The 14,974-nt window shown below is 37.4% G+C and overlaps 1 protein-coding gene across 1 annotated transcript in view; it reads left to right on the top strand.

Moving 5' to 3' along the window:
* LOC104279477 (dynein heavy chain 5, axonemal-like) overlaps nucleotides 1-14,974 on the top strand; it is a 154,944-nt gene that overhangs the window by 79,208 nt on the left and 60,762 nt on the right. The window contains 9 exon segments of the mRNA XM_009876770.1: nucleotides 680-886; nucleotides 1,879-2,208; nucleotides 3,544-3,750; nucleotides 3,840-4,082; nucleotides 4,918-5,072; nucleotides 7,147-7,811; nucleotides 8,898-9,178; nucleotides 9,545-9,760; nucleotides 12,211-12,378. Coding sequence (XP_009875072.1) covers nucleotides 680-886; nucleotides 1,879-2,208; nucleotides 3,544-3,750; nucleotides 3,840-4,082; nucleotides 4,918-5,072; nucleotides 7,147-7,811; nucleotides 8,898-9,178; nucleotides 9,545-9,760; nucleotides 12,211-12,378 — 2,472 coding nt within the window.

Raw genomic sequence — 14,974 nt, 5'->3', positions numbered from 1 at the left:
CTGCTGAACAAAATATTTCCTATGCTCTCTCTTTCTCTCTCTATATATATGCCTTGGTGTGACTCCAGGGTTACATCTTTTTCTTTCCGGTTCTGTTATGAAAGCTCACTAAGTATGAAAAGTGGAACTTTGTTGCTTTAGGGCATCCTCAGCAGCTCTGGGAATTGTATGCGTTCAGAAAACCCGAGGACTCCTTTCTTCGTTAAGAGAGGATAACTATCAGTAAATGTGATGTAGCTGGGCTTCATTTTACAGTACAATTCCTTTACACTTTTTTGTTGTAAGATATGATGCTGTAGTGTAAACGTGCAAAAGGATTTTTTTCACTTGTTCCTTCCAGACTACTGTAACAGCTTGAATTTAGAAAAACCCAGACAATTGCTAATTGAAAGCTTATTTGCATCTTGCATTGTCACATGTGTACTTATAACACTTAGTGAAGTCTGTTAAAAGCTTATAAATTTTAATACTTAGAAACTTTATGCAAAGCATTAACTGAGAGTTTGTTTGAATTTCAGGCAGAGATGATATATTTATCTTAAATAAATTGCTGTTTGTCTGTTGTGAGGTTTTTTTAGATGTCTGGTTTTTGCAGGGCTGCTGAGCATCTATGTCTCCTTTTGGCTGAATTTATCTAGAGTTACTGGTGACCTGTACTTAAAATTGGTTTATCTTGCAGGACTACTCAAGCAAGTATGATCCCGATGTTCACTTGACCAAACGCCTAAACTTTTCATCTGCAACTCTGCCAAACATGTTCCAAAGGAGCATAGAAAGTTACATAGATAAAAGAATGGGCACTACATACGGTCCTCCAGCAGGGAAGAAAATGACTGTCTTCATTGATGACATCAACATGCCCGTGATTAATGAATGGGGTGATCAGGTAGAAGGAAAATGTTCACGTTCGAGAACCAGTGGTCTTACCGTTGCTGCTGATGGAAATGCTGATCTGTGGGTTGCAAAAATAGGGGAGTTTAGGAAGAAGATACCTGAATATGGACCAAACAAAGTACATCTACTAAACGCAATTTCCCTAAAACAGCTTTTGCCAAGAGAAGTATGCTGTCAGTCCCAAAAGATTAGAGTCAACATCGAGCCACTTGATGCAATCATTGTAGCTATTAAGCCTCTTGTTTTGGTTACATACAGAGCTTGTAGAATTTCCAAACTAGCTGTACTAAAAACTAATCTGGGAAAGGAAGCATGCAAATCCAAGAAGCAATCAGAAATTCTTTTCTTCTTCCATCTGTTCTGGACTTTAAAGTACAGTTATTATTAGGTGAAATCTAACATCAAAGTTGACATCCAAGACTAGAGAGATGTCTTGAGGCATTGATAAATGAATACTTACAGACCTATACTCTGAAAATCTGACTTAAACTTGGAAGATTTACTGCTGAAAAAAACTAATAAAGTAATTTTCTTCCTCTCAGTATAGCTCTGTAATCCTGTCCTCTCATTGCCTCTATACAAGTGAATGTGCAACTATATTTTGTGCTAAACTAACCATTCTTGGTCACTATCTAAGTGCCTGTGTCAATCTAAATAGACAGTCTCGCTTGAGACTTTAAAGCACTGAATTTTCTTAGATTGATATTAGTGAAATCCAGTTGAATATCTGACCTCATGTCCACAATTACTTAGCATGGGAAGCTTATGTGCAGGCAATCCATTGCATCAGATTGCTTGGTACCATGTTTCATAGCTTTGTAAATGGCTGAAGTTTCCAGCAGAATTACTGAAGTTAAGAAAGATATAAGATGTCTTTCCTTCGGTCTGCTAGTTTAATGTAGCAGAGATTTCCTCCTTCCTTTTCTAAGTTGAGAACTCTGAAAGACTTACCTGCTCCATTTTTTTCTTTTTGGCAATAACTAGATCACCAATGAGATTGTAAGACAGCTGATGGAACAGAAAGGTTTCTACAATTTGGAGAAGCCAGGAGAATTCACGAATGTGGTTGACATCCAGTTTGTAGCTGCTATGATTCACCCTGGGGGAGGTCGGAATGACATTCCACAGCGCCTGAAACGCCAGTTCACCATCTACAACTGCACGCTGCCTTCCAGTGCCTCTATTGACAAAATATTTCGAACAATAGCTGAAGGCTATTTCTGTGAACAACGACATTTCCCTGCAGAAGTTTGTAAACTGGCTTCGGCACTAGTATCTACAACTCGAAAGGTTTGGCAAATGACAAAAGCAAAGGTAAAATTATGTCAGTTAAGCCTTTGAAAAATCTGTACCATGACAAAGAAACAAGACCCAGGTCTTGCACTGTCAGTGTGTTCATATTTCATATTGTGAAGCTGTGAGCTGTATGTAAACTTCTGGCTGATGCCTCTGTTCTCAGTTTGTTGCTATCAGTACCTAGTTAGTTGATTAAAAAAATAATCATATGCAGTGTCTTCTATAGCTAGTATAAGAATTATATTATGTTACAGAAATAAAATATAGTAAGCGTAGCTGATAGGAAGGTCTTCTGATAGAGAAAAATGTGGCCATAAGGAACCATAAATTAAAAATTAGATAGGAATCTCCTGTGAAGATATTTGGAATTGTGAGAAACTTTAACAGTTAACCTGAACTAAAGGCACGAAGTCAAATTTGGTGGAGAGGGCATCAGCTCAAAACAAATGAAATCTAGTATTTAGTAAATTCTAAATATCTACTTCTTGCATTTCGAACAGAATGTAGAAACATCAAACTGCAATTCCTAAGCAGTTGTTGCTTTGAAATAGAAAATAAAATGTATTTATAGAATGAAGTTTGAAAAGGGAGGAATAGAATTACAGCATAGAAATATGTGCCAATTTGATCTTCTAATGAAAGAAAAAATAGAAGCAAGAGATAGAAAGATAAGGATAGACAGACACTTGGTGAATTATGTTTTCTAGTCCGGAAAAGGTCAAAGTTTCCCAAACAACTCAGCTGCAGACATAAACTTGGCTTACGCAGATAAATGGAGTTTTGGTGAATCTATTGACCACTCAACTATCGCCCAGTATATTCAACAGAAATGATGCCTATTACTGCTAATTAAGTGCTTCTAGACAAAATGTAGTTTTGCTTAGTTGTTAGGTTTTTTTAGATCCTCTTTTCCAATTTTTCTGCTCTCTTTTCTTTCTTTTTTCTCGTCTACTTTTTCTCATGAATTTTTCCTCATATCTTCTTGGTAAGGAAAAAAAAATGTTCTACAAGAAAGGGCAGGAGCAACACCACAGGTTAAGCAATGCTGACATTTTTACTGTGGCCTGCAGTGCCGTCATTAACTAACCTGTTTTGGCTACCCTTCAGTGTATGTTCCTGAAACTTGAAAGATTCAAAGAAACCCAAGTGAATCTATGTGACATTCAAGAGCTGGTCATTGCTACTGTAACTTCCTTGGCTTTAACATTGCATCTTAAATGCCAAGCATATATTTCTGCTTTAATGCAATATTGACTTTGAAGTTTGTGAAAATTTCCATGTTCATTTAATATTAGACAGAAAATATTTTGATGTAGTAGTTATTTGAATATAGCATATGACCTTGTTTTGTAGATGTTACCAACTCCAGCTAAATTTCATTACATCTTTAACTTACGAGACCTCAGTCGTATTTGGCAAGGAATACTTACAGTTACTTCTGAAGTCTGCCAGAGCATCAGTGTTTTGGTGGCCTTGTTCCAGCATGAATGCAGACGTGTTATTGCAGACAGGTTCATCAGTCAAAGTGATAAAGACTGGTTTGAAGATATGATGAAAAAGGTAGGCAAATAGTGTTCCAGTATTTGCCACAGAAAAAGGCCAAGGAAATGTGGTTTTTTACTAAAGAAATCCTTAATGTACTGTTGTAGATTGCTTCTGCAGAACATGGTCAAAATCTATTTGAAGATAAATCCACAGAATTATACTTCGTGGATTTCTTGCGTGATATCCCAGAAGCTACTGGAGATGAACCTGACGATGCAGAGTTGAAGGCACCTAAAATTTACGAGCCTATCCCATCTTTGGATTTTTTGGCTGAAAGATTACAGATGTTCATGCAACAGTACAATGAAACCATCAGAGGATCAAAGATGGATTTAGTATTTTTCAAGGTACTAATGCCTTTAATTATATTAATACAGAAAGTGCCTTGTCTTTGTGCTTGCTGATACAAGTATTTTGTACATTTCTATCAAATTGTACTGGAGATAGAAGGGATAGAAGGGATAGTGCTACATCCAACGAGCCTTACAAATAAACTCTGTAAAGCTGTGTTGCTGTCTCCTGACTGCCTTGGCTCTGAGAAATTATTCCATCTCTTTGCAGTTCCCCATCTTTCCTTTTTCCTGCCTCGCATAATGCAAAGCACAACTCATTCGTTTCTACAGTGCACATTGTGAATGTCATTTTGCATCTCTGAAAATTAACTCCTTTTTAAAGGTCTCTTGATTCATGATGCCTTCTTCAGCTTTAGACTTTGTGGGCATTTTTAGGGCATTTCTGATTAATTCTTGCTCTAAGATATATACAACAGTTGAGTAGAGCATGTCTGTAGTATATTTGTATTTTACTTTTGGCAGCTTACTTAGAGAGCCTGTAAATAGCTTAGCTGAAAGGTTGGGGGAGGGTGCTAATCTACATTCTTTCTAACTTTTCTTCTATCCTGTAAGGGGCATGCCCTCAGCTTTGCCAAGTACAAACACTGCATATGACATTGCCTCATATGAGCTTGATACAGTGACATTTCCCTTGGGCTAGCCCTGCTGCCCACTGAAGGCAGGGGAAAATCTCTTGTTGATTTTGATGAGTGCAGGACTAAGTCTTTGGCATAAGCTCCAGAGAAGTCATCTAAGCGGTTGAGAGGTGGTTGCTTGGTGATATACTTCTGGTTGAATACACGTTATACTATTTTTACATCTTTTCACCCCTTTTTATCTCAATACTCAGGATGCAATCATCCATTTGATTAAGATATCACGGATTATTCATACTCCACAAGGAAATGCATTATTGGTGGGTGTGGGTGGATCTGGAAAACAAAGTCTGACCAGACTGGCATCATATATTGCTGGATATGAGAGCTTTCAGATTACTTTAACAAGGTAACACAATACAGTGCACATAGTCATTTGCTCCTTAATTTGCCATAGAAATGAACATCTCACAATCAACTTAAAGGAATGCAAGCCCATCAAACATTTTATCCCTCATTGTAAGCAACATTTTCAATCAAAAGCATCTGTGCAAATACAGAATCCAGAGATGGCAGATCCTGGGTCTTTGTTTTGCTGCGTTTATGCTGTTGACAGGAAATTCATCTTTCCTTCAGCATTTGAATCTGCAGTGCACCCTTGTGAAATCCCACTTAAGATAACATGGGCTCATCTGCTGGTGTATTCTGCATAGTGTGCAAATGCTGGGGGCCAGAGGAGATAATTTTTTCTATAGATGCTTATGTACCCAGACTGTATTACTACAGCTGCTAACTTAATAGTTCATAGTGCTGGAATTTAGTAATTTGTAAAATTTGAAATGACTAGGAGTAACTACTGCTTTCTGTCTGTTTCTCTTTCGACACAGGGTTTACAGGAGTAAGCACAGAGGTCTGGCAGTGTGTATTTCACTCTGCAAACTACTGAACACACTGAGAAATCTTCCTTAGAGAGATATATCAGGTCTTTGAACAATGTTATATGGTTTGTGAAGAAAGGAAAGAGAAAGAAAGACATATCACAACCTCTTCCTGTGTCCCACAAGCAGAGGGAAGGAGTAGTGACAACAAAAAAAAGGAAGGAAAGAAGCAAGCATAGGCTCACAAAATAGAGTCCCTAGAATAATAGGATTCAAAGTGCATTAATATGACAAGTCAATATTTCAGTGACTTAAGAAAGGTTCATTTGCTGAAGCTCACTGGAGGTGGACTAAATGCAGGTAGCTGAAAGTGTGTATTTACAAAGCAGTCATGTTTTGTAACTTGCCATGGGAGGCTGTGGAGGAAGACAGGTTCAGAAAGGGATACCAAGAGGACCAGATGAATATACTTTCTAACATTCCTAATGTAACAGCTATGAATATGGAGGGGAGAAGAAAGAAAAGAACAGCCAAGGGTGTATGCCAACCCATGTTTTCCAAGTAGCTTTTCCAATTGCTGGTGTTAAAGAGTATTGAGCTAGATGGACTGCTATTCTGACTCAGTAAAGAAATTTTCATATTCTTGTTGGAATACCACAGATCACTATAATAACTGTAGCTGACACATGCAAACTGGTTAGATTGTTTTACAAGTTCTGTAGTGCTTGCATTTGGGGTATTTATATAGCAGTAGTAAGATAGAGCTGGAAGAGAACTGGGAGACTTTCTGTACTGCATATTTAATATAAAAATGGAGTTTTGTTTTCAGATACTGAAGAATGAATCATGTATTGCAAGTGTTACTTAGGACTTGAAGAGACTCTTGAAAATAAGAAACTGGTTTCAAGTAAAAGAGGTTCCTAATTTCAGCTTTGACTAAGAACATAATACACAAAATCTGCCATTTTAGTAACCTTACTTTACTTCGGTTTATATTCCTTAATCTGAAATCTGTAGTTGGATATGCTTGAAGTCTAACTTGTGTGCACCAGCTATATGGGGCATGATGAAAGAACCAGTCATGGTCTTGATTTGCATTAGCCCTTTCTAAGATTTTATTTCTGTTAAACAAAACAACACAGTATACCCCCTCAGTTTTGCTTTTTCTTGTCTCTTAATGATTTCCTGTAGACTGCTCTCAATATCTTTGAGAGATAATCCATCTGTACTTATGTAATGGTTACATGTATCAAAATCTACTTGACAACTTAATCCAGCTATATTAACCTACAGTTCTAATAAGGAATTTACATCTACAAACTGTAGGGATGCAAAGCATTGTTGTAATTACCTTAAACGTAATATTGCTCTTACCATCAGTGTTTTTCCCCAGCACGTTATTCTGTTGTTTTCACCTCCTTTCCGATGATTTATGGCACTTTTGGGAAAACATTAGGAAAAAAAAACCTAAAAAATTAAATCAGGAGATGTGGTATTAATTTCTTTCTTGTGTAGATTTTTTTGTTGTCCTAAGGAAGCTGATCCAAATGACAGATATTTCCTGTAATGGTTTGTAATTTTTCTTCTCTCTTTCTTTAATCCCAGAGCATATGCCACCAACAACCTTTTGGATGATCTGAAAATCTTGTACCGCACTGCTGGGCAAAAAGGAAAAGGCCTTGTCTTTATATTCACAGACAATGAAATCAGAGATGAATCTTTTCTTGAGTACATGAACAATGTTTTGGCTTCAGGTGAAGTCTCAAATCTTTTCACACGAGACGAAATAGGTGAAATCACTCAAGACCTGATACCAGCAATGAAGAAGGAGTATCCAAAGCGTACTCCCACTGGCGAAAATCTGTATAATTACTTTCTTGCTCGAGTTCGTAATAACCTGCACGTGGTTCTTTGTTTTTCTCCTGTTGGGGAAAAATTCAGAACTCGAGCACTCAAATTTCCGGGTCTGATTTCAGGCTGTACCATGGACTGGTTCCAGCGCTGGCCTAAAGATGCTCTTGTAGCAGTTGCACAGCATTTTTTAGCTTCCTACCATATTGAGTCCACAGATGAAGTGAAACAGAGTGTTGTTAACACCATGGGAACATTTCAAGATATTGTAGCTGAAAAATGTGTTGAATACTTTGAACGATACAGGCGACGAACATTCGTGACTCCAAAATCTTACCTATCCTTCATTGAAGGCTACAAAGCTATATACAAAGAGAAGTTTGCCCATGTTGGAAGTTTGTCTGAACGCATGAGAACAGGTACTGTAAAATCTGCTTGATTTTTGTTTGTTTGTTTTTAAAAAGGCAAGAAGAATATGAGTAAAGAAATGTAAAAGTATGGATTTAAATTGTGAGCTCATTTTCATTTGGAGGCAGACTCATATATTTTCAGCTGTGCTCTGTGTGATTGCAGAATGTGCAGAAGTTTTGTTTCAGTTAACTTTATGAATGTTGCAGATTGCAAATGAGTTTTGAAAATAGTATTGGTTAGCACTTAAATCACCTGAAGATCCTGCCCTGGGCATGTATGTGTGCCAAAGAATCACTGAGATCCTAGTTTTCACGTGTAAACATACTAAAAGTAAATCTAAAGGAAGTTAAGTAAATGTTCAGACTTAGTCTCTCTGAATAATTTTTTTAAGAAACACATGCGAAATGTAAAATTTCTAAAATATTACACTGCACAAGATCATACACAGTAAACAGTTAAACGATTTCTGAAACCGAATGGTGTTTGGAAGTGAATGTGAACTTAAAGTGTTCCTTCTCCCACTGTTGCTAATTGCAGAATTGAGCTGTATATACGTATCTCTACAGGTAGAGGGTGGCTGGATGCCTGGAAGGTGCATATGTGCACTTCTTTTGAGGGTTAGAAACATTTACATGATGCATTTACAATTAGATGCATGCATTTATATGCAAGGATTTTTATACTTTAGAAGTTCAGCCTCATCTCCTTGTGTCTTCACTTGTATTGCTTGGGATGCTTTGTTTTGTACACAGAATACAGTCTAGTACTTCTTATAGTCTCATGGATTTCTGAAATTACACACATAATTCTCAAGAGTGCCATCTGTGTGTTTAATGTTTAATGTCCCTCTCATATGTAAGAATATAAACAAGTGATCAAGTGACAGATTCTGAAGACTCTTACCCATTTAAAAATAAAGAAAAATTAAATAAAAAATAGATATTATCCTTGCTTAATTTTGGTATTCAGCAAATGAGATCACTCACTGGAGTTCCCAAATATGAGTCTGAGTGACTTAAGTATCCACATTGCTTCACAGAAGTTTCTCTCTCAGTAGATCTTCCTGTTGCTAAAATGGAATTTTTTTAACACAGGTCTTGCAAAACTGATGGAAGCTGAGGTTTCGGTAAACGAGCTCTCCAAAGAGTTGATGATGAAGGAGAAAGATTTGGCTGTAGCTTCAAAAAAAGCTGATGAAGTTTTATTGGAAGTAACTCTGAAGGCCCAAGCTGCTGAAAAGGTGAAAATGCAGGTGCAAAAGGTAAAAGACAAGGCTCAGGCCATTGTGGATGACATTGCCATTGATAAAGCAGCAGCAGAAGAGAAGCTTGAAGCTGCAAGACCTGCACTGGAAGAAGCTGAGGCGGCCCTGCAGGTCAGAATCAAAAATATTCTGAACATTCATGTAGTTAGTGTTTTTTATTTGTAATAATATGGCTTGTGCTTCTGACTTGAAAAAAATGTATATTGAAAGATCTAGCACTGGCCTGTTAATCTTGGTAGAAAAAAACCCTGAAAACTGAGGCAGTGAGTAGTAAGATGGGCAGTACCTCTACTGTTCTCAGGTAATAAAGCAGTCATTGAGTGGTAATACCTTTAAGGACTTTCTGCAGTACTGCTTCTGAGTGACCTGCAAAACTGCTGCACTTGCATTATATATGCAGTCCTCCCCCGAAAAATGTTTCTCTACCATCAAATGACTGCTTAAATAGATTTATTATTTTCTTTTTTAATTTTTCAGACAATAAAACCTTCTGACATTGCAACTGTTCGCAAACTGGGTAAACCTCCTCACTTGATAATGCGAATTATGGATTGTGTGCTACTTTTATTCCAAAGAAAAATAGACTCAGTAACACCTGATCAGGAACGATCAGGTGTGAAGCCATCATGGACTGAGGCTCTGAAGCTAATGAATAATTCTGGATTTCTTAGCATGTTGCTTACTTTCCAGAAGGTAAGAAGTTAATAGCGGCAATATTACTCCTATAATTATCTTTAAAATTCATGCACAAGTGTCTTCTACCTTCCAAGGCAGTTTGAACAGATGAGGCTTTTGTGTACCTATAGTTGTAGATAGCTTCGTGACTGTATTGCTCTCCATTGTCATGGTTTGTTATTTCAGTAATCTTTCTCCTGGGCCACACAGTTTTGATAGCAGATACAACTGTCCCAAGCACTAGCTCAAATCTTGGGTAGCTTAATGTTATCTTTATTCAGGCAATTCCTGCTTCTCAGTAGGAATTTGCCTTAAAAGGGCTCACTCTTTATTTTTCAGATAGCTCACCAACTCCACTGCTACCATGCCTGTTCACATATAAGGTGCTCTAGAACTTCATCTCCAGAATTGTTCGGTGGGGAGCCAGAAGGAGATTAGCGTCCTGTCAGGAAAAATGCTGAGATATATAAGAACTTTGGAGATTCTTTCACTAGAAAAGGAGTGAAATGCAGAATGAACTGAGAACCTTAGTATCAAGTGTAAGAAAAATGAAAGCATGCATAGGGTTTTATTTCTGTTCAGGGCAGAAACTTGTCTCATTTACAGCAAGATTCCTTAAACTCTGAGACGAGGGAAATTTTTCTGCAAGGAAGAAAACAACGATGTTACAGGTAGCTGGACCAGAAAAAGAGCTAGGCAGAATCATGGACCAAGTGAGTTTCAGCAAAAACTGAGTTTTCTGCAATGTTGCAGAACATACTCTTTCATTTGTGTGCTGATTTTTCAATCTGCTTCAGCTGCGCATTTTGCTGATGCTTTTTCTAAGCTACTGGAGTGTTTTTGTTGTGCAGATGAGGCTTGAAACTGTGATTCTCATTATCCCCAAGAGCCATTTCTCCCAGCGAGCTGTATTGGCAAGGCATCGTGTGGAAACTTGCGCTGCCTCTGTGGATAGTCTCTTCCTGGGGCTGACAATCTGGTCACTTTTCCAAGTGCTGTCTTCACTATTCAGAAAGAGGAAATGAGTTTAAAGATAATGGGGACTAATTATACACTCCTTACTGAAGTTTCTCTAATGAGGCTTCCAGTTTAGGTACTTATTAATAGTGTATGCGTTCCTGCTGGTAATTTGCAACACATTTAACTTTACTCAAAGGAGTCAGAACAACCTCTGTGGGACTGAGTTCTCACAGGAGGTGGTGCTGGTGAATGTGGTGAGGAACACTAGGCTGCTTCTGTCCCTGATTAGGTACTTTACAGGGAAAAGCATGACATTTTTCAAGCTCTTGAAAGAGAGATTTAGGCCACTGCTAATTTGCTCTTCGCTTCACATTTGCCAACTTGCTAGATAATAATTTTGAGTAGGAGAATGCAAAAGTCAGAAAGTTTGTTTAGCAGTAGTTTACATTTTAGCAAATGCTCATAGTGAAAACACCGCCATGCATGATCTTAGGAATAATATAATTAATGTCATTGTTATTATAGTAGCTAGGGATCATAGAAGTACAAGACAGTCCTTTCTGCTATGCAGAAAAGCAGGAAAAAGGTATATTGCTTGACAGTATGAATGGAGGGTGATTTTTAGATTAAAAGAAAGGCATTAATACGTTGCCAAAAAGGAGGAAGATTCTTAATGCCTCTATTGTTAAACAACCACTTTTACCCCGTATAAGTCCTTATACTCTCTGTATTGCTTAAGGAGATGAGTTCCATATTCTCCTGACACTTACATAATTATAGATTAACCACCATCATCGAAGATCTGGCTTTTCATGTTCTCAACGTATTGTGAAGGGGTGAAAAAAATCCAAGATTAGAATAATGAAATGAACAGCTGAAAGAAATCCCTTTTGTGGTTAAGGAAAAGGGTTAGCTTCAGTGAAGGGGAGTCAGTGCCATGCAGTTTCACCCTTTTGTTTCCTAAAGCTGCATGTTTGACTCCCTTAGCTGTGTTCACACTGGTGCCTGTCTGATGCCACGGTGAGCTTGTTTAGGGAACTAGCCTAGAAGAAAACTATTCACTAGTTTGCTGACTTATATTTCTGTCATATTAGCTTCCAAACTAGCTCACTGAGCATTGGTGATGGTATTAAACTTAGGGCAAGAACATCTGCTGGAAGGAGAGAGGGAAGAAGGCGTACAGCACTGTAGCAGCAATAATTCAGATCAGCTAAAATTGTCATGGAGCTGTGAGTACAAGTAATGTCTGTAAATTTTATTGTCAAATAGGGATATTAAATGCAAACTCAAGTCAAACTGTTGCAATGGCAGGAGGAGCTATTTTTAGTTGAGTTCACAAAAACCCAACTAATCTGTCCTTTATAAGAGTAAAAGGCAAGAGCATTGTTTTGTTCATTTCTTCTGTAAGAAATGGTAACATCACGTTTTTAAAAAGAAAAATGTTTCTGTAAAGCAGACTTTATTCCAAAATCCATTTTAAAAAATATTTTTTCCTTTCCATTGAATAGGACTCAATTACAGGAGAAACTGTGGAACTTTTAGAGCCTTATCTGGATATGGAGGATTATAATCTAGAGACTGCTAAAAAAGTGTGTGGAAACGTAGCAGGTCTTTGCTCGTGGACACAAGCAATGGCTTACTTCTATGGTATCAATAAAGAAGTTCTTCCTCTTAAGGTATTTCATATGACTCAGTTTTTTTTCCTGAGGTATGACTACAGTTGAGTGGAAAAATTCTTGAATTATTTTGGCCTAAAAAAGACAATTTACAAGAGATTCTTGTTTCTTCATATGCAGCTGTGAAGTCAAGCACAGAGATTAAATATGTCCTGACATTTATTTCTCCTTACACAGCTGCCCTCTGGTACAGTTGTTATTTGTGTGGATACAGCGAGTTTGCAGTGGGAGCCTTGGTACACAGCTTCCTTGTAAAGCCTGGCTATCTATCTGCAAGTGGGAGGTGCTGATACTGTCTCTGCTCTCAGATTTGCTACCAGGCACTATGATTTCAAGAAAACTTCTCCTCAGTCCTACAGACTGGGAATGAGCAATAGTTGTTGTGGTCTTAGTAGAATCTGGGAGAGGAGTGGATGCTCTTGGCACAGAATATTCTTCAATGAATTTAGATAGAATTCAGCTCTCTCTAAGAAAACTTTTGAGTGCCAAACTACTGCATGTGACTATATATACTGTAAAAGTAAGTAGTCACCTGGCACAAAATTCTGTTGTAACATTGAACTGAAGTAAAAAGGAATCAGCTACCATTGTCTGCATTCATATAGATAGCTTTATTGTCCTGGAAATGTTTCATTTATGAGCACACTGGGGAAAAAAAAAAAGGACCTTGGATATTTATATAGTGTTTTATAACCATTGCCTCAACAGGGGATTTTATGGCTCTTTTCTGAAGGAATACATTCAATCAGTTATGCTTCTACTGTACTTATGTTCCGTCTCCTGTTGTATAAGTCACTGCATCAATGGTATATTCAAAACTCCTGACGTATTCTTTTAGTATATCTAGACAGATCTGATTCAAATTCTTTAAAAGCATATTTTTGATTCAAGTAACTCATAGAGAAGACTATATTTCTGAGATATGTAAGTAGCAATTCCCTTTTCCAGTAATGGGTTGTTCACTAATGAAAACAGAATTTGAAATGTGGCTATTGAGAGCTATAAAAGAGAGCAAGACCTGGGGGAAATAGTGGTTTTATATGCAGATGCAGCTCTGAAAGCTCCAAAAGTGCTCTTGCAGTTTTTATTTGAATATATATGACTTCAGGTTACGTATAAATTTAACGTTTTATTCAAGTATTTACATTCTTGTCACAGTGTAGCTGATAAAACACTGAACGTGCATTTCTTGGCAAAGTGGTGCCTATTGTCAGGGATAGCATCAGTCACAAATGCTTTAAAACTGAAGATGACAGGAGGAGGAAGTGTTTAAAGTATGCAAGAGATGTTGCAGGAAGCAGTGGAGTGATGCTAAGAAAATAATTGAAAATAAATGTACAATTAAACTATGTAAAGTACTAGCACAAGCTAAATCATCCAGTGCTAAAAGCAGGTTTACTGAATGAATTAATCAAACTGTTTTATCCTAACTGCTGTTCTAAGAGATAAATCCCTCTCAACACCTGCAAAATCCATCCAATATATTTTTTAATTGCATCTTAACTGAGAGACAGTGCCTCATTTATCTTAAATGTGACAACTTGTGAAAACTAATTAATAGTGACTTATATTTTAGTAAATACACCGTGCAAAAAATTAACTCATTCCTGAAATGGGTGCCTACGTTATTTAGATACGTGGCCTTCAGCATAAAGTTCATGAGTTGAAATCAAACATAGAAAGTATAACCAAGTGTTGCCTGCAAATACGACGCTGTGTAGTTGCTTACCAGAGGGTGCTCACCGTGTGTGCGCTACTTTTCTACAAACCTTCAGCATGTCTGTGAGTTGCTCTTCTCTAGCTTGTTACCTGTTAAGCAAGCCTGCTGGGTTAACCTGATAATTCTGAAACACCGTCTGCTATTATCCAGTAGTCAAAGAATAAAACAGCAGAATGAGGAAGCCCTAGCTTTTACTGTGATTCTGTTGGCCGCCAATTAAAATACTGTGTATAGGGGTATGATTTCCCTTAGAGATGTCTCCAATGATTTTAATTAAGTTCTCCTTAGGCTGTTAAAATGATCAAGGAAAGTTGGTCTATAAATTCTGTTTGATATTGAGGATGCTTCCTGTCAAACTCAGTTTTAAATATGAGGCTTATTGCCTTTTCTGCTTTCACTTGTCTCCATGATGGACTAAAAACCACGGTGGGTAATAAGAGGTAATCTTGCACTTAAGGAAGAGGTAATAGTCAAAAAATGCCAAAATTTGACGGTCATCCATTTAAATAAGTGTGTCCTTGTCAAAGTTATGCCCACTGGGCAAGAAAACAAGCAGTCAAGTCTGAATTCAAGGCCCACAACAACTGTAGAAGGAAAGCATATATTTTGGAGGGTGAAGGACAGAATTAGATCACCTAACAAAACAGATTGAAGTCAGAATGTGTAACTGAGGAGAAGGAATGGAGAATGTTTCAGTAGCTCTAAGAAGCTGTGAAAAGCAGATAAGAAGCTTGATCTCTGTGCCTTTCAAAGGTTGTTTTAATCTCAAAGAATGGTCAGTGATACCAAAGAAATTGAGGCCAAGATTTTATTAATATCACTGTTTGCATGTATACGTATATGTGTTTAATTTTTTTAAAAAAATTTGTGAAGTGA

This window comes from Apaloderma vittatum, unplaced genomic scaffold (assembly GCF_000703405.1).
Source record: "Apaloderma vittatum isolate BGI_N311 unplaced genomic scaffold, ASM70340v1 scaffold6279, whole genome shotgun sequence".
In the NCBI taxonomy this organism is placed as follows: Eukaryota; Metazoa; Chordata; class Aves; order Trogoniformes; family Trogonidae; genus Apaloderma; species Apaloderma vittatum.
Note: the sequence above shows the minus strand (reverse complement) of the source record. Positions and strands in the feature narration are given on the sequence as shown.